Source organism: Nymphalis io, chromosome 12 (genome assembly GCF_905147045.1).
Source record: "Nymphalis io chromosome 12, ilAglIoxx1.1, whole genome shotgun sequence".
Classification (NCBI taxonomy): Eukaryota; Metazoa; Arthropoda; class Insecta; order Lepidoptera; family Nymphalidae; genus Nymphalis; species Nymphalis io.
Genome location: NC_065899.1, coordinates 3,219,019 through 3,243,152, shown reverse-complemented (window position 1 = coordinate 3,243,152; position 24,134 = coordinate 3,219,019). Strand labels below are relative to the sequence as shown.

Sequence of the window (24,134 nt, the reverse complement as noted above, 5' to 3'; positions counted from 1 at the left end):
AAATAAGGTTTGTTATATTATTTTATATTGGTAAGCGGACAAGCAGATGCCGATGGGCCACGTGATGGTAAGTGGTGCCCACCCATAGACATTGGCGCCGTAATAATAATTAACCACTCCAAACATTATCAATACGCCACCAACCTTGGGAACTAAGATGTTATATCCTATGTGCCTTTAACAGGATATACTACTGTTCTAAGACCTCTTCTCATCTTGAAGATAAAATTTGTAGTTATTTTTACCACATTGCTCCAATGCAAGTCGATGGATACACCTACGGCAGGATTTTATTCAAGACTTCAACGATGTTTTCCTAAATACAGAGCACGAAACGAACTATAAACACAAATAAATTATGTAGAAAAAACGTGCGCCTGAAAACTCACGATCAGTGGTGATTGGTCGGGTTTGAAATCGCAACCTTTAGATAAGATTCACTTGTGACCACCTTTGTTGTGTGTCTCTACTAAAAATCTCCTTTTCAATTATTCCTGCTAACAACACTCAAAAGCTGGTGGTAGGATGTTAAACATCCGCCTGGCTTGTTACCACCGTTCGCATGGTGAAAAACTCGTGAAGTGGCTTGCAGCCGTGTTTCGAGGTCAGCCAGCGTACAGCCAGTGCCCGAGCGAGTATTGCCGCGATGGGTGTTGGTCTAATGAAGACGGCTGTTGAACCAATGCCGGGGGAAACTGTATTGACCTGCCGGACAGGGAGACCCGAAGACACGGCTGTTCCGCTGGCCAACCGTGGAATAGTACAGGGGCCCGAGCGCGCCTAACCAGCTCGCGAGGCTGCCCCACCAGGCCACGCATAATCTCGGGGTGGACCGTCGTGCCGGTTGGTGACCGGAAGGTGTGGTCCCGGCGGCCACTTCCGGGGAGGTTCGGGGGCCCTTCCGTCCGGCGGGTCAGTGTATTTTTCCTTTTGGCAACCACTTGGGGAAACACGCCTCCACACTTTGCCCATCCCTATCGTGGCAATACGTCGCTCGCTTCACGTCTCTTTTCCATTTTTTTTTTTCTCAAATGGTAAATGCGCAACAAAACAGAAATAACGGTCGTACAGCGGTGCACACTCCCACCATACCCTCGGTGTTTGAGGTCAAGTTCTCTAACATACGTGGACTCCACGCTAACCTCAACGCTGTCCACCACCATCTCGAGACAGCACGGCCAGCAATGTTTTTTTCTCACGGAGACACAAATACTCCGTCCTGCCGATACCAGTTACCTTAATTATCCCGGCTACACGCTTGAAGAATCCTTCAAAGGGATAGCCGGTGTATGCTTGTTCGTCAGGACGGATGTTTGCTGTCACCGACTGCGCTGCTTGGAGGACCCCTCCTTCTCCATGTTGGTGGTACGTGTGGACCTGGTTCGTCAGAGTCGAGTCTACGTGTGCCTCTACAGATCCCACAATGGTGACTTGGAGACAAACCGATTATTTGACCATCTTAGTCGGGTGGCAGATGCTGCGTAAGAGCAGTTTCCTAAACCGGAATTGGTGTTTTTGGGGGATTTTAATGCTCACCACGAATCATGGTTGAAATCCCTCAAAACTGACTATGCTGGAAGGACTGCTCATGCTTTTGCTCTCACACATGACTTGACTGGTTGATCAGCCCACCAGGATCCCAGACATTGATGGGAAAGCACCTTCTCTACTGGACCTTCTGCTGACTTCTCACCCGGTGGAATATCAGGTTGTGGTTCAAGCTCCTCTTGGTTCTTCGGATCACAGCCTTATATCTACCAGAGTGCCACAGGCCAAGCTGCCGCCACTAGCGGTATGCAAACGTCGCGTTTGGCACTATAAGTCGGCAGATTGGGACGGTATGCGTGATTACTATGCATCGGTCCCTTGAAAGGAACGTTGCTTCAGTGGGAATGACCCGACAGCTAGTGCCGCTGCTGTTGCTGACGAGATCATGTTGAGAATGGAATACTACATTCCTAGCTCAGATCTCGTCAGTAGGGGTACGCGTAACCGTTGGTTCACTCGTGAATGTGCCGATGCTGTATCATCTAAGCAGACGGCATATCGCAAGTGGATCAACAGCTGCATTAGCGGGGCATCTAACATTGACTCACTGAAAGCAAACTACAATAAAAATTTCCTGTAGAAAGGCATACACGAGAGCGGATGCACAGAATATAAAAAAAGCAGTAAATAATAATAGGCGAAAAGAGAAAAAAAAACTATTAATGATAAAGATAACGCAATAACACCAAGTTGCGACTTCCAAAACTCAATACATCTATAGCAGGGTATTGGATCCAGTAAATGTATTTAAAGCTTAATATAATAGCCGAAATACATATCAAATAACATTAATTCGTGATTCACTCGAAAGTCCTTTGAAAAATTTATTAATACATACATAAGCATAGAACTTGCATTCTTAGATCAAATGACTCACATAAGAAATTTGTGTATTCAAGTCAACTGGAATTTGTTGAATGATAAGATATAAAGTACATAACGTCGTTTTGAGAAACTTTATAACTTGAATCATTGCTTTTATATTTTTGTACTACACACTCGTCCCGACTGGTAAAATAAGGTTTTTTTTTAATAATTAATTTCCGATACTGATTTCATTAAATAATGTTTTTATTATATATCAGTATTGAGAAGCTGTCTGTTCTGCTACTATACTATATTTTGCTTATTTACCTTAACGCCCAGGTCTCTCTTTCTCGTGCATTATCAATATTTTCTGTATCATATTGTATTACTCTACATAAATATAATTTATATTTGTACACTGATGTCGGTAGCGTACACTGTATTCTAGCACCATTTCGGAAAGAAGCCTCTAGCGAGAAGAAACGGTAATAAACTTTACAATGTAGTTAGTATTCATAATTATTGTTCCTGAACCTGTTGACCTGAGATTAAGTTCAAGCATATTTATTGAAACTTGCGTAACATTATTTATTCATGTAACTTTTTCCACCAACGTGAAACAAATGAAGTTATTGAAATATGTTAGAACTAAGAAAATAGCACCATTTAAAATGACAATGAAACAAGGCAGTCTTAGTCCGAGAAAAATAACAGTTGCAAAATAATCATTACTTACGTTATTACTCTGTTAACCTACCACACTAACCGACGTGGTCTGTAGTATGTGTAATTTTACTTACTCAACTGCGATGATAATTTTACGTTTTATATTCATACGCTTGGTACATAACGTTCATGTACCTGTGAACAAACTCTGATCACAAAGATGGCAACTCAATAGGACTGTTATACATTTCTTACGCCGCGTAACTATATTAACACAATAAATAAACAAAAAATATTTAAATAACCGAAAAAAATGACGAAAATTTAGTGACGGCGACAAAGACGATGAAGAAGAAATTTTATTTCACAAGTGGATTCGCTATTCTCATACTCTCATCTGTCTGGACTATCCATTGGATTAGCAATCCGACACGATCAGAAAGTGCACATCACTACAGTACACTTCTAACACCAAGGCTTCTCCTAAAAATTGAGATTCAACAAATCTAACAACTTTTATTAGTACGGCATGGGATTAAAACCCGTGACCGATTTGTAACTTGACCGAATTGTTTTGGCAATTAAACGAATAATGCATAAGCATTATTCAATTAATTGCCATCAATGTACAAAATGGTGGTTGGAAGGGCATTACTCCCAAAAAAGCTGTACTTAAACCTTACATAAGGATATATATAATAAAGATATAATAGTAGAATTGCGTGGATTAAAATAAAATTAATTGAATTAATTGATTTATAAAACTCATATTATAATCAAATTGATTAATTTCTGAAGTCTTCCGAAATCCCTTAATTATCACATAAACATATAATGACGTATGTAACTTAACGATGTTAAAATCCAGGTCACGGTGTAAATCTTCATTGCTGATGTGGTATTGAACGCTAATTATGCGGGACATTGACTTCGTCTAGGGCGGCGCAGGCGCATTCCCTGTAAAGACAATTACTAAATGTCGGTAACGGTGGCGGCCGACGCGCGTCGTCACAAGATACGTGATTCGAACACTAATATCGATGTCTAGCTCTAAATTGCCTTATTTAGGACGAACAGTTCTAGCAGTAATACAGTGAATAAGTATAATAATATATTGCTAAAGTTATTTCCAAATCATTCAATGTCAAGGCATTATTTTACCTTTTAAACACACACACTAAGTATATAATATACGATAAAATTCATTATCAATTATATTTTTAAGCTGATTTAGTTTAGTTAGTCTAGTAATTAATTAATATTTTTTATAAATATATTTATTATAAATAATATGAAGCCTTACAAACTTAACTCTGAACTAACGTTTTAGTATTGATATCGCTTACCTATTAATATGCAGAAGGCAGAACTCGCGAAACAATATCAGTGTATATTGAATTTGCGCCTCAGCCTACCCATATGAATATAATATACTGTTTTTTCTACTATACATACTATATGTATTTTTATTCTTTATATTGTAACTAGCAAATTAGTACAGTAACAGCCTGTTAATGTCCCACTGCTGGGCTAAGGCCTCCTCTCCCTTTTGAGGAGAAGGTTTGGAGCTTATTCCACCACGCTGCTCCAATGCGGGTTGGTAGAATACACATGTGGCAGAATTTCAATGAAATTAGACACATGCAGGTTTCCTCACGATGTTTTCCTTCACCGTCAAGCACGAGACGAATTATAAACACAAATTAAGCACATGAAAATTCAGTGGTGCTTGCCCGGGTTTGAACCCACGATCACCGGTTAAGATTCACGCGTTCTAACCACTAGACCATCTCAGCTTAAGCTCAGCTTAAGCTTAGCAAATTAGTAGTAATTTATAATTAAATTTAATTAAATAGCTTCATTTAACTAATACTTATTAATATACAACTTTAAGATGAATCATCAGATTTGTATATGTCATAGATACTTGTATTATTTATACATGTAAGTTACAGTATATTATAATATAGTTGTACCGAAATGGCCCAGTAATAAGAACGCGTGAATCTTAACCGATGATCGTGGGTTGAAACGCGGGCAAGCACCACTGAGTTTTCATGTGTTTAAGATTGAAGGTTTTCTTAAGATGTTTTTTCTTCAACCACGTGATAAAAACAAATTAAGCGCAAAGAAATCAGTGGTGCTTGCCTAAATTTGAGCCCGCATTTTCCGTAAAAATTTACGTGCTTTAACTACTGGGTCATCTCGGCTCATATTATCATATATTATATATAGTATACTGCCAGAATTTAAAAACATACATACATTTCAATTTTACATCGCTATAATATGTTACAGATGAAAATGCCATTTTCTTCGGACGTTATAATTTTTCTAATCACTACAACTGACAAAATTGTGTGCACGGGCATTGACCTCTGACAACTCCTGACATCAATGCATTAAACAGTAATACTCAGGCACTACGTATATGACCCCGAAACAAGTTCCATTGTTACAAATAGAGTATGCGTCGTGTCGAATCAGAAACGCCATTGAAAAAGGCGATACGGGACAAATAACGGGTCTCTCCTATTACCGTCCTGGCGGATAAGTCAGTAGTACTGGGAATATTTAATAAAATATTCAAAATCATCGCACACGTAATATTTTTGTATATAGCTTTTACAAAATAAAACTCGCGATAACTTAACATACCTTACGTAGAGTTTAAAAATAATATTGACACTGCGAACCAGTAACGTAAGGGAATATACTGTTATGACTATCGAACTCTCACTTATGTTGTGATGCTGCCGATATACTTTCCGGTGCGCTTGCGTGATTAAACTGCTGCTCACGCGTCACTGATGTAACAAACTACACTTACATTATCCTGCCGCAGTCACAGCGCATTCAGTGAAAGCTAATAACCTCATATTCTTGTATTTCCAAAAACTAGTAGCCTGAATAGAAGACAGTTACATCATTTAGCATAGCCGTCGTTGCTATACCATAGCCGTCATGGAAAATCAACAATTAATATTTGTTTCATTTACATAAATTACACATATATAATATTACACTCATTAATAATATTTAAAAACTTGTTGATAGCTATTGATATATGTTGTTTGATTACAGTTATTTATTTCCGATTATCAAGCAGTTCAAATCATATAACATTAAATCAACAATTTTTGTAAATATATTTACATATAAATTTATTTCGTTTATCTCGGAAACGTCTGTAACGATTTAGATCTTTTGTATTAGAATATGGTTTTGCTTTTTATGTTTGTCTTTATAGAGTTATTTCTCGAAAAACGCAATTATTCACATGGAATAAAAAAACCTATTTTTAATAATTATTAGACCCGAGCTAAGGTCGGTTGTTCAAGTACTTAAAATATAAACGCAGTGAGTTTTGTATACTTAACTCTTATATGGAAAATATTTCTTAAATAAATTATACCTTGTACTGGACAAACTATTTCTACATTATATAAAGTTTAAAATATCAACGAACATAGTTACGATCCACGAGCTATTGCCACACCTGACATATCGCATGCTGTAAGCACTTCGATTGAATTACAAATTGGAAACGAACAATGCCCAACATTGTGACGAGACGAATCGGATGTGTTACGTTGGAACTTGATGCGTAATAGTAAACTGAAGGGTAAGAAATAATAAATGGTATCATACTTATAAATAAAGTTCAAAAGCTAAATCGATTTAGGTTTTGTTTAGAAGGTTACAAGATCCATTATTGTCTATTTTAGTCTATAACTGTGTATAAATTATATTTTATTTAATGTTATTATACATAGTTTACGCGTGTCCCATTTTTAGACAGGATATCGAATTAGATTAAGCAATAAAAATATACACAAAAGAATATAAGAATATAAAACGACGTTGAAATTAATTAGCTCGTTTAGCGGTATCTTCGCGTTTAGTGCAACCAAATTATATAGTAATGCTTTTTATTGGTAAAACATTAGCGGCAGTGTTCGTTCTTAGTTGGTTACCTTGCAATAAGGTATGGTGGTCGCGTCGGGCGCAGGGCGAGAGTGGGCGACCTCATATAGCTTGCGCGGGTGGTGTTTCCTTTATTTGTTGATCGTTCGCGACGTGATAGTGTCGTGCCACAGGACATCATGCGGACATTACTGGTGAGTGTCAGTGCATACAAGGTCAATCTGCTATTTCATCCTATTATCATTCCTAACTTTTAAAATAATTATTTATGTCAATAACTTATCAAATATTTCTTAAATCTAGTTCTTTAAATGTTCCTTTTTCAAAAACTATAAATCATAGACTAATAATCATAAAATAATTTTATTTTCACATATTTATTTGTATGATGATTATAATTTTCAAATTTAGGTCGATATTATATCTTACTGAGTAGGTATCGATTTCGCATGGCAACCTTGAATCTATCGAGAACCGAGAGGGCGGTAGTAAATCAACTCTTAGCCTTTCGCATACAATGTTGCCCTTCTTAATTTCTAAAGCGGAACTAATTGTTAGAATGCGAGCAGAATTTAACATTCAACCTGTCATATTAATGACTCAATTACGTAAAACATGCAATATGGACAAATGCTCCACTGGTTGCGTTACACTTGCCTACTCTTACTCCAACAGGCTTGACTAGAAATAGATAGAGCTGATACGCGTTCAATTTCAACGCATTTAAATTATGCCATTCACTGCAAAACGTAATATTCTAAATTTTACTGGTCATACCAGTCTAAAATTTCATAATTATATCTAATAGGAATCAAAATATTGCAATGATAAAATTACTAATCCGTATAAGTGCCATAAAACCCACATACGCAATTCGTTATTATAAATTTCGATTACCTACTATAATTCAAATTGATACGGTGTTTGAAAAAAGTGTTCAGATGTAGTAATATGATTGGATGCGAACTTGTATAATTTCACGTTCTTTTTTTTAATATTTTTTAACATAATTAATTTTGTAATATATGTTTCTAAATTGCAGAGCCAAAGATAATTGAAATTACTATCGGTGCGGAGTGAAATTAACAAACATTCAAATGCAATATTAATTTTTTAATTAATTTAAATTATACTAATTTAGAAGAATTATATTTTTTACGTACAACAAATCTATAAAACAAAAAAAAATAATATACTTCCTATTAAGAAACCATAATTATGGATTATAAATACTTATAAAGAAATAATGCATTTCGTATCGTTTTGTTAAACAAGACTATTCCGTAGAGAATTCTAATTCAATACGTATAACGAATTTAGACTTATAAAAATTATTTATTTGTATATTTTGTACGTGTTATGATCCGTAAAAACATTGTAAAATCTGTAATAATTAATAAATATTAAGCTGGGTCCAAAAGCAAATACATAAACCCTAAATTTTTTGTTTACGCTTGCCATTACCCGGACAAAGTTTTATCTTAAATTTTAAAACACATCAACACTTTTAATAACTACACATAATCTAGATTGCAATATGATATCAAATATTACACATAAGTTCAATTGAAACGGATCCAAAGCTTAAGCCTGTAACTTAAACCCTTACGTACTTGGTACATGGCTAAGTATCATATATTATATGCTAGCCCATGATTACCTTGACAGCTCAAATAACAAAGAACTGTTCGTGTATTGTTTAAAGAACAAACAAACATTACTGCTTCTCTTAATTTTTTACTGATTGTCCATTGAATTGTAAACGAAACTCTAACCTATCTAATGTTTTAATCAATTTTTAAAGTTTGGTAACTTTATAATAACACTAAGCTTTAAAATTAAAATATTTCTAATAAATTCAATCGAGTAATAAAAATTAAAACATTTACGAATATCTTTTTTTAAGAATGAAATCTTGCATGTACAAACCCCGGAATGGACAAGAACTTCAAGGTAAATTTACTTCTTTTTTTACTTTAAAATTTAATGAATGTACATTTTTGAATTTAAAAATAAAGTCAGCGAACTTGCTTACAAAAGACATCAACGCGCGGATTTACTACATGGTCGTTTCAATCGACAACATACAATACCCGGAACGTAAGTCACTATTCATAATAAATTCTTATTAATAAACATTATCATTTTACAATTATTGATCACCTACGTATTATACTTGGAATTTATAAGCTCTTGTAAATTGTAAGCCTTAAACAAAAGTCATTTGACATTTAATTTGTATGAAATATAAATAATAAAACGATTTATTCTATAATAAATGCTTCTAGAGAAACAACATTCTTATATCACAGCAACTCGTTATCATTACTTTATTACGTCAATGTCTTTTCATTTCACTTTTTGAATCGGTGACAAAAATAGTTTTAGTACTTGGTACGAGTATGTTTACAACATTTATACATTTTAAAAGAATTCAATTCAATAAACATTTTAAAAATATGTTTAAATTCGAATCTTGTATTTTTCAAGAAACAATATTCGTCTGTAAGATATTTCTGTAATAGACAACTTTATTATACCCTACTATTACTAAATGTACTAAAATATATGTACATAAAAATGTAACAATATATTTATCGTTCATCTTTAATGAATTACCACTGTCAGACAGTGCATGCACTTTATGTAAATATAGCATGTTAACACGTTATATAATAGAAAATATTATGAATGTTGAGTAGTAAATAGTAGACGATCAACTTGCACTTATGTATATAAACATTTTTTTACATTTATATATGCAATTAAGTGTGTTATTACAATTTTAATTAAAAGGAAAGATTATTTATTATTAATTATTAAATTACTTCAAATTATAAATTGCATTATTGTATTCTTTTTAGAAGCTCTTATTTGAATTTTCTATAAAATCTAAATATCATGTAGAATACATAAATAAATAATTCTTTGTGAAGTTATTTGATTTGAAATACTATTTCTACGATACATTGTCTCTTACGCACAAAAAAAGTCATTACAATCGGTCAAGCTGTTTAGGATAAGTTCATTTATTTATACATGCATATTCAAAATTTTTCTATTGTAAAGCATTAACCGTCACAGCAACCCATAAGTTGACAGAAAAATATATTATCTGGAAATCAACCAAATATATTTCTTGAGATTTTATAAAAGACTGCACTGACCCCAAATAAATAGGATAAGCACAAGCGAATGAATTATTATTATTGTGAATCATTGCACACGCATATCTTCTTGCACACATTAATCGTAAAATATGGTATAGATAAGTTTTCACATAAATCTTTTATTTTAGTAGAAAAGAAGTATATTTTCAGTCGAAACCATTAAGCAATAACATTTCTAAGTGGAAACTGGTTAGAATGTTAATTTTGAAATGTTATATTGGCGCAATAAAAAATAGTGGTGGAAAATAAGTTATTGCAATTGCAAATTACAAAATCAGAAAACATACTAAAAAAATCACGAACAGAAACTGTTTACAACGATTCATTGATCAAATGCGTAATTATGTGTAATCATACAAAAATAAATATTTATCAACATAAAATTAAATTATAAAAATTACATATCTCAAATATGATTTTTCAAGTAATACGATTGGTTTTACTTATCACACACTTTTTTTAACATACAAATAAGTCATTAAGTTACATGATGTAGGTCGTACACGATTAGATTACCTGCGAACTTTGAGGTTGCATTTTATTTTATCTAATTATATATTTAAATCTAGCATTGCAGTCTACGTCTTAGCGTATAAAATGGAGAACTTACATAAGCAATTAGCCTTGACTGTATGTATTTGGATTGAGAAGGTAAAGTAATTTATATTTCTACCTTTGACCTTTATAACCTTTATATATATTTTTCTGGGAATATTATACAATTTATAGCTATACATTTAAACAGTTAATATTCTACATAAAAATTCCTATAATAGCCTTTATCTGAAATACATTTTAAAATATTTTAAATACCTTTCACGGATGTCTTTAAATATTTTATTATATATTAAACAAAAACTCAGCCTTCTAGGACTTGATTACTAGTAGTAAATTATTTTCTTAACTCACGAGAACGTTGTCACCTTGACTGGCGGAAGAATGAGTGGCCCGGGCGTCCTTACTACTTTCAGATCGAGGCTCCAGGCCTCACCTCTAAACTGCCACTAAGGAATTTCAACTTCATATCTTATGAATGTTATGTCTGTCAAAATGTGTACAAAAAACTAAATCTACTTTAGAAGCCGTCAGTCAAACGCTATGTTTAAGGTATTATATTTAAATTAATGGAATCTACCATAGAGAGGATCTAGCCTATATAAAGACAAGTTTTCATAGACAGTAAATTAAGCTATTATCCTCTATTATAATGTCTTACCCGTTTAAATTTTATACTTATAATAATATTATATTTGTTTGTTCTCGCAATAGTTCGTATAGACCGTTGCGGTTAATTTATCAGCACATAATTACGTTACCACTTTAAGTGAATATATAGAAGCATTATTGTTCTAGAATTCTAATTAGTCATTATTTATACGAAGGTTTCCTGTATAAGCGCCTAGTATTGATTAGATGTATTGACGTTAAATGTTTGATATGGAGTAATCAGCGTTTATTGATACATAAAATAAATACTCGATTTAAACAAAACGAACCAAAAATTACTATAATAATCGAAATGAAACTCATTTGCATCATTATCAATATTTGATATTCGTATATCCATTACAAAGTAGATATCATAATTTGATTTGGCAGGAAATAAAATCAAACATAATTAAATAATAATTGCGATAAAATTAGTTCCGGGTTTCTATATGCTAAACCTTACGTATTGACTTAACAATTTATCCCTCGTTGCGCAAACACTTAAGTGAAATTTTAATTATAAATACATAGTTACGGAATAACGGATGCAAATAGCCCAATTTTTATATTCAGTTTATGTGACATCGTGCTCTACATTATTAGTAATACCTAGTCTCTTGATAGTTTTAATCATTTTAATACATAATCTAATTATTTTTAACCGGTTTTACAAAAAAAAAAATATTACGGTACAGTGAGAGGCTATTTATCAAATTGTATTAAAATTAATTATTTTATGTGAGTATCTCGGACAGTTCATACGAACATAACAAATAATAACTAAGAAAATTTTATTTCTTGAAATATTATAGGTTATTTAATTATTTATTATTGCCTAGCTTATGATAGCATATGATAGTGTCTAGCTTATGATACTGTAGATCGCAAGATTCTAGATTCTTGATTTTAGTCACGGGTCAGGTATATAAACAGTTATTGAGTTTATTGTAAATTAATTATCGCAGTAAGGAAGTTGGTAATGTACCACTACCGTGCCTGGGACATCATATAAAGCTGTTGGACCAGCATCTTCTTCCTCTCCTACTGTGCAAGTTTACCGGTCCATCGGATTGTTAGATTGACACAGGTGTGTTTGCGAACACATTTTCACACTAAAATATTATCGGCGTCGCTTGCTAGTACTTAAAATAAGCCCCCTGTCCAGAATTTCAGTTCATAGAACTTCATTATACTTATCAAATCGAAGTTATAAATGTCCCTCGCTCTTAGTCAGCCATCAAACAATGGCCACGCCACACAACATACGATATACACTTACATAATATTATGTACTTTGTAAAGCAGAACCTAGTTCCTATTTATTACGAGTATTTGCTCTGAAAGTAAATATTGAATATCTCTGACACTACCTGTTAAAATTTATAAAGTTTATCAGCTTTTGTTTACGGAAACATTTTAAATTATTCACATTATTTTTAAAAAAAATCTTCCTTCTTGTCAAAAGCTTAAAAGCTTTGTGACTTTACCATATTTTTAATTTAAATGTCTTATAAAGTATATAAACGTAAAATTACACCAAAGGCTTTTAATAATTATAGAGTTTCAAAATACTACACTACTGATTGTATTAAAAAAAACAAAACTCTTATCACTTTTAAAAATGTAACTCTTGTGAAGTTAATTTTTAATAAGTAAAAAGTTTTTTTATTGCACATTTTACAGCCGTTGTATTGCTATTTCTATCAAAATCTATACAATTGCAAAATATTGCAACGGCATATATATGTCTAATATTAAAACGAAAGGTATTTTTGCTATCGAACTTTAATAAAAATAAATATATATAAACTGGCACACGAAGTCAAACAAAACACGTCAAACGACTCGATGTCAATAAGTATATCAACGTTCGTGATATAGGCAAGGCCTATTACAGTCGAAAGTATGCTGCTATGTCGATTAATTGCGTAGTACGAATTCCACTTTACAAATTAATAAATATTTGTTATTTTCCATTGCCAAATCGAAAGAGAAAATCAAAAATGACTGTAACAATCGGCATATGATTATGGTAACAATTTTAATGATAATATGTATTATTGTTTCAGATATGTATGCTGTGTGCAGTCACAGCTTATGCTCAATATGATTCGCCAACACCACCCCGGATTCAAATTCCCGGTGCAATTGTAGGAGGTAGACAAGGTGGATTTAGACAAGGAAGACTACAGGCCGCTCCAGTTCCAAGTGGAGTAGCAAGGATAAGGAGGCCTGGACTCGCCAGGCCATCGTTCAAATCAGTAGATGCAACACCCCGCCCAAGTCTTCAGTCTCTTGAGGAGCAATCTAAACCAGTTACAGAAGAACCTGAAGATGAAATAGAAATCAACACACCAACTGCTTATGTACCAAACGCGTTTTCCACAGCAGAACCACAAAACGACTTTTACGATATAACAACTACATCTCAACCAAAGCCACCAGCTATTTTTAATTCATCTCCGTTCCAACAAACTACACCAACAGCACCAAAACCAGAGCCAGTGAGACCTACACAATACCGCCCCTTATTACCGCAATCATTTAGCCCCGTCAGAAATGAACCCACTGCGAGACCGCAACCAGTCAGACTTCAGCCGTTATCGAGCAGACCACAGCGGCCTGCGTTTAGGCCTGAACCAAAGCCTTTCGTAGATGAAGAAGATGATTACGTTCAACCCGTGAGACAATATTCCCGACCACAAGAGCCTATTCGTGCACCTGCAAAGAACGTGCCTGCACAAAGATACACTTCTTCCAATTCTAGAGAAAAAAAGCCGGTAGCCCAAATTATACGTAAATATCGAGAAGAAAATGAAGATGGTAGTATTACATGGGGATTTGAAAACGACGATGGTTCATTTAAGGAGGAAGTTATTGGCATAGATTGTATCACCCGTGGTAAATATGGATATGTCGATCCTGATGGTTTGAAACGAGAATACAACTATGAGACAGGTATTGCTTGTGATAAGGCCCGAGAAGACAAAGAACAAAAAGGCTTTATTGACTACCAAGAAAATAAAGCAGTTTTACCAAATGGTATAACTATCGACCTGGCAGCAATGGGTAAAAAATCAAAGAGGCCATTCAGATCAGCGAGTAATCACTAGACTTATAAGTATATAAAATATATTTATTTTAGGAGCTCTAATTTTTAAGACATCATTGTCTTGTCACTCAGTGTATATAGAACCATAATATTTTGTTAAAATGGTTTTAATTGAGCCTAACTTGACAAATAAAATATAAAATAATATTTTTTCTTTCTTTCATTTCATATTGTTTATTAAGTTTTATTTGTATATACTTATGTATATTTTTAAAGCAAAATTAAAAAAAAAAGTATCATCATCTTCATCTTTCAAGTATATGATATTATATGGTTTTCATTGATATAAAAATGGTTTCTTAATATTTATATATACATATATATATTTCTCAATTCCTATAAATCGTTGTAATAGTTGATTTACTTTAAAATTTAATTCAATAAGAATTTTTTTATATATACTAGTCACTCAGGTAAGTGTGCTATTTTCGAAGATATTTACCCATTGTACGTCGAAGTGACATATACGTTATCTTTTAGGTAACTTTTTGGTCGTTGATGTTATTCGTGTTTTTTATATATGTTTGTGATTTATTTGCTTAACTTTTACATAATTATTTTTTATGCTTAGATAAATGTTGAGACGTCATGATGACGCCGCAATGTATGTTAGTGGTGAGCGAATATAGCGTAAAATGGAGTGAATAGCAATGATTTTCAACTTGGACCAAAAAATTTGTTGACAGTAACTGGTTGTTTTTTACCTCAGGTGGTATTATATCATGCCCGGTACCATGTTGAAAGAGCTATAACAATATTTATTTAATTATAGGCATAAGTTTTCCAGTTAGTAAAACTGTTAGGGCTACCAGAAATTACTTTTATCCAACATTTAAAAATGTAAGGTTGTGTGGTTTAAATTGTTTAGGTTTGAAAATGCTTACTGAAAATTAATCTTCTGATTTCATAAATAAAAAAAAATTAATAAAAAAAATACCTATATATTATGGACTTACTATTTATAAACGTAGAATCTAAACAGTAACAGTCTGTTAATGTCCCACCACTGGGCTAAGGCCCTTATGAGAAGATTTGGAGCTTATTCCACCACGCTGCTGCAATGCGGTTTGGTAGAATACACATGTGCAGAATTTCAATGAAATTAGACACATGCAGGTTTCCTCACGATGTTTTCCTTCATCGTCAAGCACGAGATGAATTATAAACACAAATTAAGCACATGAAAATTCAGTGGTGCTTGCCCGGATTTGAACCCACTATCATCGGTTAAGATTCACGAAACGCAGAATCTATGAAAGTAACTATTTAGTTATCTATCTAATCTCTATTGTTGCTAGTTGTATTGTTGCCACTAGTTGCTATTTACTCATTAAGGTGCTTGCCCGGATTTGAACCCACTATCATCGGTTAAGATTCACGAAACGCAGAATCTATGAAAGTAGCTATTTAGTTATGTTAACAGTTTTTGACAACCCTATTTATTAATCTCTATTGTTGCTAGTTGTATTGTTGCCACTAGTTGCTATTTACTCATTAAGGTGCTTGCCCGGATTTGAACCCACTATCATCGGTTAAGATTCACGAAACGCAGAATCTATGAAAGTAGCTATTTAGTTATGTTAACAGTTTTTGACAACCCTATTTATTAATCTCTATTGTTGCTAGTTGTATTGTTGCCACTAGTTGCTATTTACTCATTAAGCGTTTCTATTATTCCCTATGTTTCTATTAGACCCATACCACTATTCTATTCCCCCTTCAATAGATACTCTTAACCCCTTTTATACAATAAATTCACCCACATTTTAACAAATTGTTGAAGTTTATTAACAGATTCTAACTTACCTTTACTGAATTTTTATAATTTATCACACATGTAATGAGATAAACACACGAAACAGGACAATTCACTAGTTTTGCACACCTAAAATCAAGAGTTACGACGGTTAAATTAAGCGCGTTTACAGAGGGTAGACTTTGAAGTAAATTTTGAAGTATGTTAATTTTGATACTTAAAACATGTTGCCGACGCAAAGAAAAAATGTTAATGTGTAATCATTTAAAATTCTACCAAAATCCTTATTTTTATATTCACCCCGAAATTTGTATCCACCCCTTTTTACGGTACCGATTATTGCAAGAAACCATCAACGAAGTGGTTTCGATCAGATGTTGACTGCTGGACGTGTTCGTTCGAGCAGCCGCAAGACAAACAGATGGCCAATGGTTATGTTTTATGAGACTTTGAATATGGCGTATGTAAATGGATTTTTATCACAATGTTATAGGCAAACAAGAAAAACCTTTGAGTCTGCGTAATTTCATGAAGAATCTCAGCAATATGCTCATGGCGACTTGAATGTCCAGAAGGCACAAGGCAAAGCAGAATATTCCTACTCTATCAAAAAAAGTTGGTTTGAATGAATGAATCCAAATCAGTGTATATCTTCGTAAGAGTCCAGCTAAACACTCTGAACAAAAGGTTGATATTGCTTTGCCAAGGAAGAGGAAATACTGATCATTTCATTGTTGAAAAATCAGATGAATGACTAAATCTTTATGTGATCAATGCAAAAATCCCATAAATGGCAAACATAACTTTAAGGCTAAATCTGATTATTTTTATTATTATTTATTAGGTTTATAAATTATTAAATAATGTTGATTATGTCAGATATAACTGTAAATTAAGGCTCAGGAAAAGATCTCAATTAAAGTATTTTTTTGTTTCTATGCTTTTAGTATGTTTTTGTAATTCTATTTTACTCTTTAAGTATATAAAATTCCTACTATATTTTTATTTTATTGTTATGATGCTATCATGAACAAACTACTGTAACACATTAAGAAATCATAATATACACCTGATCCTAAATATGCCTTCTATCAGTGCACACATCGTAACAACATATGGCTATCTTTTCTGTACTACAAAATAAGGTTATCTTTCTAGGGTAAAGTTTTAAACAAATAGTTTATATTTTGCTCTGTGGTGGGGCAAAGGCAAAAGTATAGACATGCTACAATTTAAATAAAATCTTAAGACTATAAATATTAAATAAAAAAAATGTTGTAAAATTTTATTTATTGGTCTTCACTTCTGAAAATTTTACTAACAATATAGGTACAAATATCTTACTTAATTATTCAATAAGGGCGATTATTCATGTATGGCTGAGCTCTTCGCATCGGAGGTGGCATTCTGTTAGGTGGAGTAATTGAAATGTCGAGATAATTACCAATTTGGAATTTGACGTGTGCTAGTGTTTTGTTGTCATCATCACCTCGTTGACCAGAACACGTAACACCAATTTCACGCATACGATACGTTGGTGATCTCATATCTGGATATACTATCGCAAAATCAAAATATGTGCCTTTACGCCGAGTTTCGGGATTAACTTCTTTAACAAGACCTGTTAGCTCACGCAATGATGCATCCATCCATGTGTATATTTGTAGCTCATTTTGAGGAACATTTCCTCTAGCATAATCACCCGATGAATTATGTCTTCCAGTAGAACAAAACACTCGCAGTAACAATGGGCATGTCTAAAAGTAAATAAAGATAATAATACACTTTTTTAATTAAAATGTTTACTTGTCAACTTATATCACACGTTAGATTTACCTTTTCTCTATCAACTGGCTTCTCAGCAGGTTTAACTTCTTCAACAACTAATGACTCTAACCCTGCCATTTTCATAATCCGTATGCACGATGAAAGTAAAATCGATTTTGTTGATCGAAATTAATTTGTCCACAATTTTGAAAAGTATTTAGATCGGTATAAGCGTTATTTATTTATCGTTACAAACTATAACCAAACAGTGACAGATCAGGCATCCCAATATGACAGCATGTTCATTACACAGATTAATCAAATTAATAGATAGTCCTTCTTAAATTAGGTTATGCTTGTTAATAAAATTCGATGTATTTGTATTGGTTGTATGATGTATTGTTTCAGACGCTAGATAGCAAACAGTCGACATTTATAAATTTATTATTGAATGCCATGGGTTATAGTACGATTTCAATATCAATTCTAAATACTGAAATATAATTATGTATATAGCACTAAATATTATAAATATGTTATTAAAAAAAAACAATAAAGTACAGTACAGTACAGTAATAAGTATTTTTGTTAAAAACATTGAAATGAATCTTTCAAAAGTGACAAATGTCAAGCCTGTGACATCTTACATTTAATCGATTAGGTTTTGTTTAATGAAAATAGAGTGGGTTTAAGACTTCGGTGTTGTGATCAATAATTTATAGTTCAATATCAAAAATTCTATGCTAATACGGATCTAAGCTTGATAAAAAATAATGGCAAATAAAGAAGATGAAGAAACATTTCAAGAGGACATTGTATATATAAACCCCGAAGACGGAATGCCTAATATTCATCCTAATATTGCTGATATAGACCACGAAAGCGATTCTCTAAATGAAATAAACGATTTGGATGACTTACCTAAATCTGTGATCGTAACAAACATTCATAGTAACGTTTTCACCGACGACAAATTAAAGAATGAATTAGAAGATCTTTTTCGTACATTTGCGGATAATATTACGTTTCAGTGGTTAAGGAGTTTTAAGCGCTTACGTGTTAATTATGACAGTCCGCTCGCAGCGGCTACTGCTCGTGTTCGTCTTCATCAGTATAAATTTTATAATTCATGCATTAACTGTTATTTTGCACAGCCAGTGACACCAATTTCTTTAAAAAACCTGCGACCGCCAGCTCCCGTAAAACAGTTTTTGATTTCGCCTCCAGCAAGTCCACCTATTGGGTGGGAACCACGTGAAGAAGGTGAGCCAATAGTGAATCCGGACTTATTGGCTGCTATAGCCAGCCTCGCACCTGGGGAAAGCCATGAGGTACATGCACCAACTCCCACTCAACCTGCTATTGTGGTACATACGGCTTTACCTACCGATACCAATGCTCCAAGTCATGTCGGAGTTACAATTCCACATACTCGTTGCCCTGAATATTAATTCATTGTGTTAAAGTATAGGAAATTTATTATTAAAGTAGATGTTTAATATTTTTGTTCTATCACATGTCAGTTTTTTGACTAGTGATGCCAAAGACAAATACTACTTTCATTTGTAGTTTTATCAAAACATAGGTGTTTGTTGAACAAACAATTTTTGTCACTAAGGTTAGGCTTATAAAGTAACGGCTTATAAGTTTGTTTTATTTTGGCAAGAAAAATGTAAAAAAATAAATTGGTGCTATTTTTTAATATTTATATTGCTTGTGTTTGTATAATAGAATATAGAAAATTCATAGTTTATTATTTATTGTATGACAGCAAAGCATGTAATTCAAAACAATATTTATTGTCACTACACAAAGAAAGCATAAAAAGTTAATTATGTGATATGACAATTTTACAATAAATTTTCTTTAAAGATTTCAAAAGCATACAGGGTTCATAAACACATACTTTTTATTTTATTTATCATATGTCAACAAAATAATTATTAAAGATGCTTATAACAATTCTTAAAAAAGTTGCAAAGTATTTTTAAAACTTTATTAAATGCTGTAGTGTCAATGGATGTTGTATTGCTTCCGAATATTATTAAAAAAAAATAGTAAACAAAATTATAAAATTGCTTGAACTCACATATCAAACAAAGCTAAACATTGAGGCAGATTAAAATATTCTTTTATTTTCATAATAAAATATGCTCAAGCATCATAAGGTTGATTGATAAAATAATTTGAGAATTTTTCAATATTTAAAATACTTTATGATTTTCATGCATCAAATTAATAATGCTTTTTGTTCCTTGTGAAACATTGCGTTTTTCCTGTTTTGTTTTTTTATTTATTGACTAATTGAATTGGCTTATTATTCCAAACATAATGTATAAAATATAGTAATGGCTTATAAGTGAACAAACTAGTTTATTTCCCAATGTGTGAATAGGTAGTAATAAAATTTTAAGAGAATTGTTATCAAGCACCTCAAATATTTTGTTTTTACTTTCATTGAATTTATATTAAAACAACGTTTTTCAATTATTCAGTGTCTTGTAACTTAATTTATATCTGTATTTTACTAAGTTTGATTGTTATGTACAATCACAGTACAATCAGAGATTTAAATGTACAGTTATTAATTTAAAATTTAATCTCAACTGAAATAAAGCAGTTAATATTTTCAAAACGTACTATTATATTGTACCAAAACTATTAAACTAGACTTTTATGAAAATGAATGAATTAACATTGTGATGAATATTTAATAGCAAAAATTAAACATTGATATATAAGCTTACAATAAATACAAGCAAATATTTAGACAAAATGAGTTAAATTTACGAAAATCGTGACATTAGTATATCTTTTGGGTAAATAACTTATGTATTTTTATTTGGATAAGCAATAAGATTTGATTTATTTGTTAAACGTAATCTTGTGATTGTAATTTGTAGAGCAGGAATGCTAAAGCAATTTGCCAAACTAAAATGTTGGCAAGGCCCGAGGCTGGAAAAGTGCTTTTTAGGCCAGTTGCTAAAAGAGTATTTACACTGTAATATTTATCGATTTCTGTTTATACAACTTTCACAACCCTCTGGAATAAGCTCCAAATTTTCTCCTTAAAAAAAAAGGAGAAGAGGCCTTAGCCCAGCAGTGGGATATTCACAGGCTGTTACTGATACTGTACGGTATTGTACCACCCTCTGAAATCCAATATATTATACAACATTTTATTAATTCTTCTTGACCAATTTTAGTTAATATAATATAATAACTTTTGGCATTAACATAACAATACTTGTACCCATTTTTCTTTGATGGTTTTGCAGCTAAAAAATTTCTTTAATTTTAAAACTAAAATCATAATTTATTTCCAACACATTCACTTAGTAAATTAGGAGCCTCGATTGACATGAGCTAGAACATAGGTTCAGCTTCCGATGCAACTTATTTTTTGAGAACTTAAGTATAATTTCATTTTTTTTCTTTACAATTTCTATTTATTAAGCATGGTTTTGGTGATAATTCAATAAAAATTTTATGTTGTAAAAGAAATAGTCATTAACTTATTTTTGTTTTTAAATATTTTAAGTCACATGAACACAAGAATTATGAAAATTGCAAATGCAATTTAGGCATAAGATAAGTTTAAAATTATATATTGTTTTCTTTTTTCATGTGTACCATCCAAATTGATAATAAAGTATGCCTATATGATAATTAAATAAAAATGAATCTATAAAAATGTTACTAATAAGACGTTGCAGTGTTTGTTAGTCATAAGTTGCACAGACGTGATATATTGCAAGTGAAAATTACTCATTGTTTTAATTCTAAGTTTTGAAAAATATTACTTTTTCTAATATTCAGTAATAATATCTAATTTATATTACATAAGTAATTTAAAAATATTTCTCTCACTAACTGATTGTGTCTTACATTTGATATTTTTAAACTACGGGATATCAACAAAGTGCAACTGCTGTTAAAGTGCACCGGGAATAAGTGGATAATCACTATATAACCATTAATCACAATATAAGTGTTTTTTAACTCTTGCCAAAAGTGTGTGTATAATTTCAGCTAAATAGGTTGAACAAGATTTTACGCGCACGCCTGCTGTTACGTATGAAATTGAATAAAATCTTGTTAAAAATCACTCGTATCTTTTTTGTAAAACTATTTTTTAGTATTTGTTACACCAAATAGAAAATTTAAAAAAAAAGTATACTCACCGTCTTTCTTGTTCAACCTGTCTTAACCGGGACTTGTGTTTGTAAATTAAAATTAATTAGTACTAGATATTAGATATACTGTTGCGATTACATCACAACGAACTGGCAAAATTTATAAAAGTTGATAGATTCATATTTTTGGATGTGCATGTAGACGGCATTTGTATTGCTTTTATAGATTTGATGTCGATCAAAGCAAATGTAAATGTTACTATTTTCATAGTAATAAATAATATTTTAAAGCTTTTAACCAAAGAAATTGTAATCAACACTTTCAATTATTAATCCTAGTGAAATATTAACAGGGATAAGTTAAGAGTAATTTCAAATTATGGAGAAATAATAAAATATGTATGTGCAGCAAATATGTTTAATGTATGTCGAAGAACCTAAGAAATCTATTATTTACACTAGTATTAATTATATACAGTTGTCGATTTCATTTTCATTGTTTATTCTTGACTAATTGTAAAACAAGTAATTAATGTATACAATTTGTACTCAAATTATATACAAAATTATTTTGTCTATTGTTTACAATTAAAATCGATCTTCTTTTCTTTTTTTTGTTCAAACCCTCTTTTCAGTTCAGCCGGGGTCGGGTCTCCGTGTACGTCTGCGCCAGAGGCTTGTCTGTGTACTCAGATTCTCTTTCTGCATGTTTGACCACCAGGTTACGGGCGGTCGCCCTTTTCCCCGCGGTCGGTCCGGTCCGGTTACAATTAAAATCGATCGCAATTAAATAATTGATGCAACTTAAATAAGTATTTTAAAAAAGTGCTTTGTATTAATTCCTAGTTATATTATATATATATTATAGAAATTTAAAATTAACAGAATGTATAATTACTTGTAATCTATCCACTTTAAAATACAATAAAATTGGTTCAAACCACAGGCTGATAGCGATGTAATATCAGTTCAATCCTGATCTGTTGAGCTATTGTCGTGCTTACCTAGAAATATTAGTATTTCATGTTTTCCCTAATTTTGCTATTTAAAAATGTTTTAAATGATTTCATACGCATTACAGCTTAAGCGTTACATTTAAAACTACTATTAACTATTTATAACCTTGTTCGTGAAATTGTTGATATTTCAATAAATTAATAGATTTTTTTATTCTTAATATTGAACGTGTATCTTAATTGTCCTACACTAGTGTATCTTAATTGTCGTTTTAATCTCACTGTGATGTCTATGTTTATTGTTTGATGTAAATATTAAAAAGAGTTTTTATTTATTGTTGTTTTATTTGTTTTCAATTTTATGTCAACCAAATATATTGTTTATGTTTAAAAAAAATATATAATTTTCCATTGCAAAATCATATGAAAAAATATAATTAAATAATTGTTATTGTAATATGTCAATTTCGTGATTGGTTAATCTTATTTTATTATTTTTTGTAATCAAACAAGTCCAACACAAGTAGCTACATTTGACTGTCCAAAAGCGCTATTCTCAAGTTACCTTAACAGGTTTTGAGGTACAGGTCGTATAAAGTAAGCGTAGTACAGTCTTACGGAAGGCTTACCTAAATAAAGTTAGATTTGTATTTATTTCATACTTCGATTATTTTTTACAATTAGAAGAATATAGTTTAAGATAAACTAACAATAATTAATAAATTGAGTCTTTCTATAAAAATACTAGTCATATAATCTTCTATGTATTTTTTATAAATTTTGGTTTATTCTACAACCGTACATATTGGCCTTGTCTAAAAAGCTGAACGATATTCGACGAAACGGAGTACCGCAGGTTTTTAGTGGGTATTCCAAAGCGTTCGGACTTCGGTTTCACTGAGTCCCACATCCTGTGAACAACTCTTAAATGCATTTTTCCAGCGACATGAAAAAGGCAATAAACCAACTGGTCAAATAATAATATATGTATTTTCGTTAGGCGTACAAAATTTTAAAATACTCCCAAAAACGTACCTAAAGGTAGGTAGGTAGGTATATATATAATTATGTAAAAACTTT

The 24,134-nt window shown here is 31.9% G+C and overlaps 3 protein-coding genes across 3 annotated transcripts; 2 read left to right on the top strand and 1 right to left on the bottom strand.

Annotated features, from left to right (window-relative positions):
* The first annotated feature begins 6,997 nt into the window (after positions 1-6,997).
* Positions 6,998-14,588, top strand: LOC126772218 (uncharacterized). The gene is made up of 2 exons (XM_050492486.1): positions 6,998-7,142; positions 13,397-14,588. The coding sequence occupies exons 1-2, from the start codon at positions 7,128-7,130 to the stop codon at positions 14,438-14,440; spliced, it is 1,059 nt and encodes a 352-aa protein (XP_050348443.1). The 5' UTR covers positions 6,998-7,127; the 3' UTR covers positions 14,441-14,588.
* A 2,880-nt stretch (positions 14,589-17,468) lies between these two features.
* On the bottom strand, positions 17,469-18,243 carry LOC126772277 (histone deacetylase complex subunit SAP18). Its single transcript, XM_050492570.1, has 2 exons — positions 18,032-18,243; positions 17,469-17,952 (listed from the first exon to the last, which is right to left on the bottom strand). The coding sequence occupies exons 1-2, from the start codon at positions 18,104-18,106 to the stop codon at positions 17,548-17,550; spliced, it is 480 nt and encodes a 159-aa protein (XP_050348527.1). The 5' UTR covers positions 18,107-18,243; the 3' UTR covers positions 17,469-17,547.
* A 368-nt stretch (positions 18,244-18,611) lies between these two features.
* On the top strand, positions 18,612-23,387 carry LOC126772257 (protein sarah). The gene has a single exon (XM_050492544.1). The coding sequence runs from the start codon at positions 18,736-18,738 to the stop codon at positions 19,411-19,413; it is 678 nt and encodes a 225-aa protein (XP_050348501.1). The 5' UTR covers positions 18,612-18,735; the 3' UTR covers positions 19,414-23,387.
* The last annotated feature ends 747 nt before the right edge of the window (positions 23,388-24,134 follow it).

Bases quoted from the DNA above. Each gene is read 5' to 3' on its own strand.
- LOC126772257 (XM_050492544.1), top strand. From the start codon at position 18,736: ATGGCAAATAAAGAAGATGAAGAAACATTTCAAGAGGACATTGTATAT.
- LOC126772277 (XM_050492570.1), bottom strand. From the start codon at position 18,106: ATGAAAATGGCAGGGTTAGAGTCATTAGTTGTTGAAGAAGTTAAACCT. The intron at 17,953-18,031 runs GTAAATCTAACG...ATTTACTTTTAG, and splicing joins AGCCAGTTGATAGAGAAAAG to ACATGCCCATTGTTACTGCG.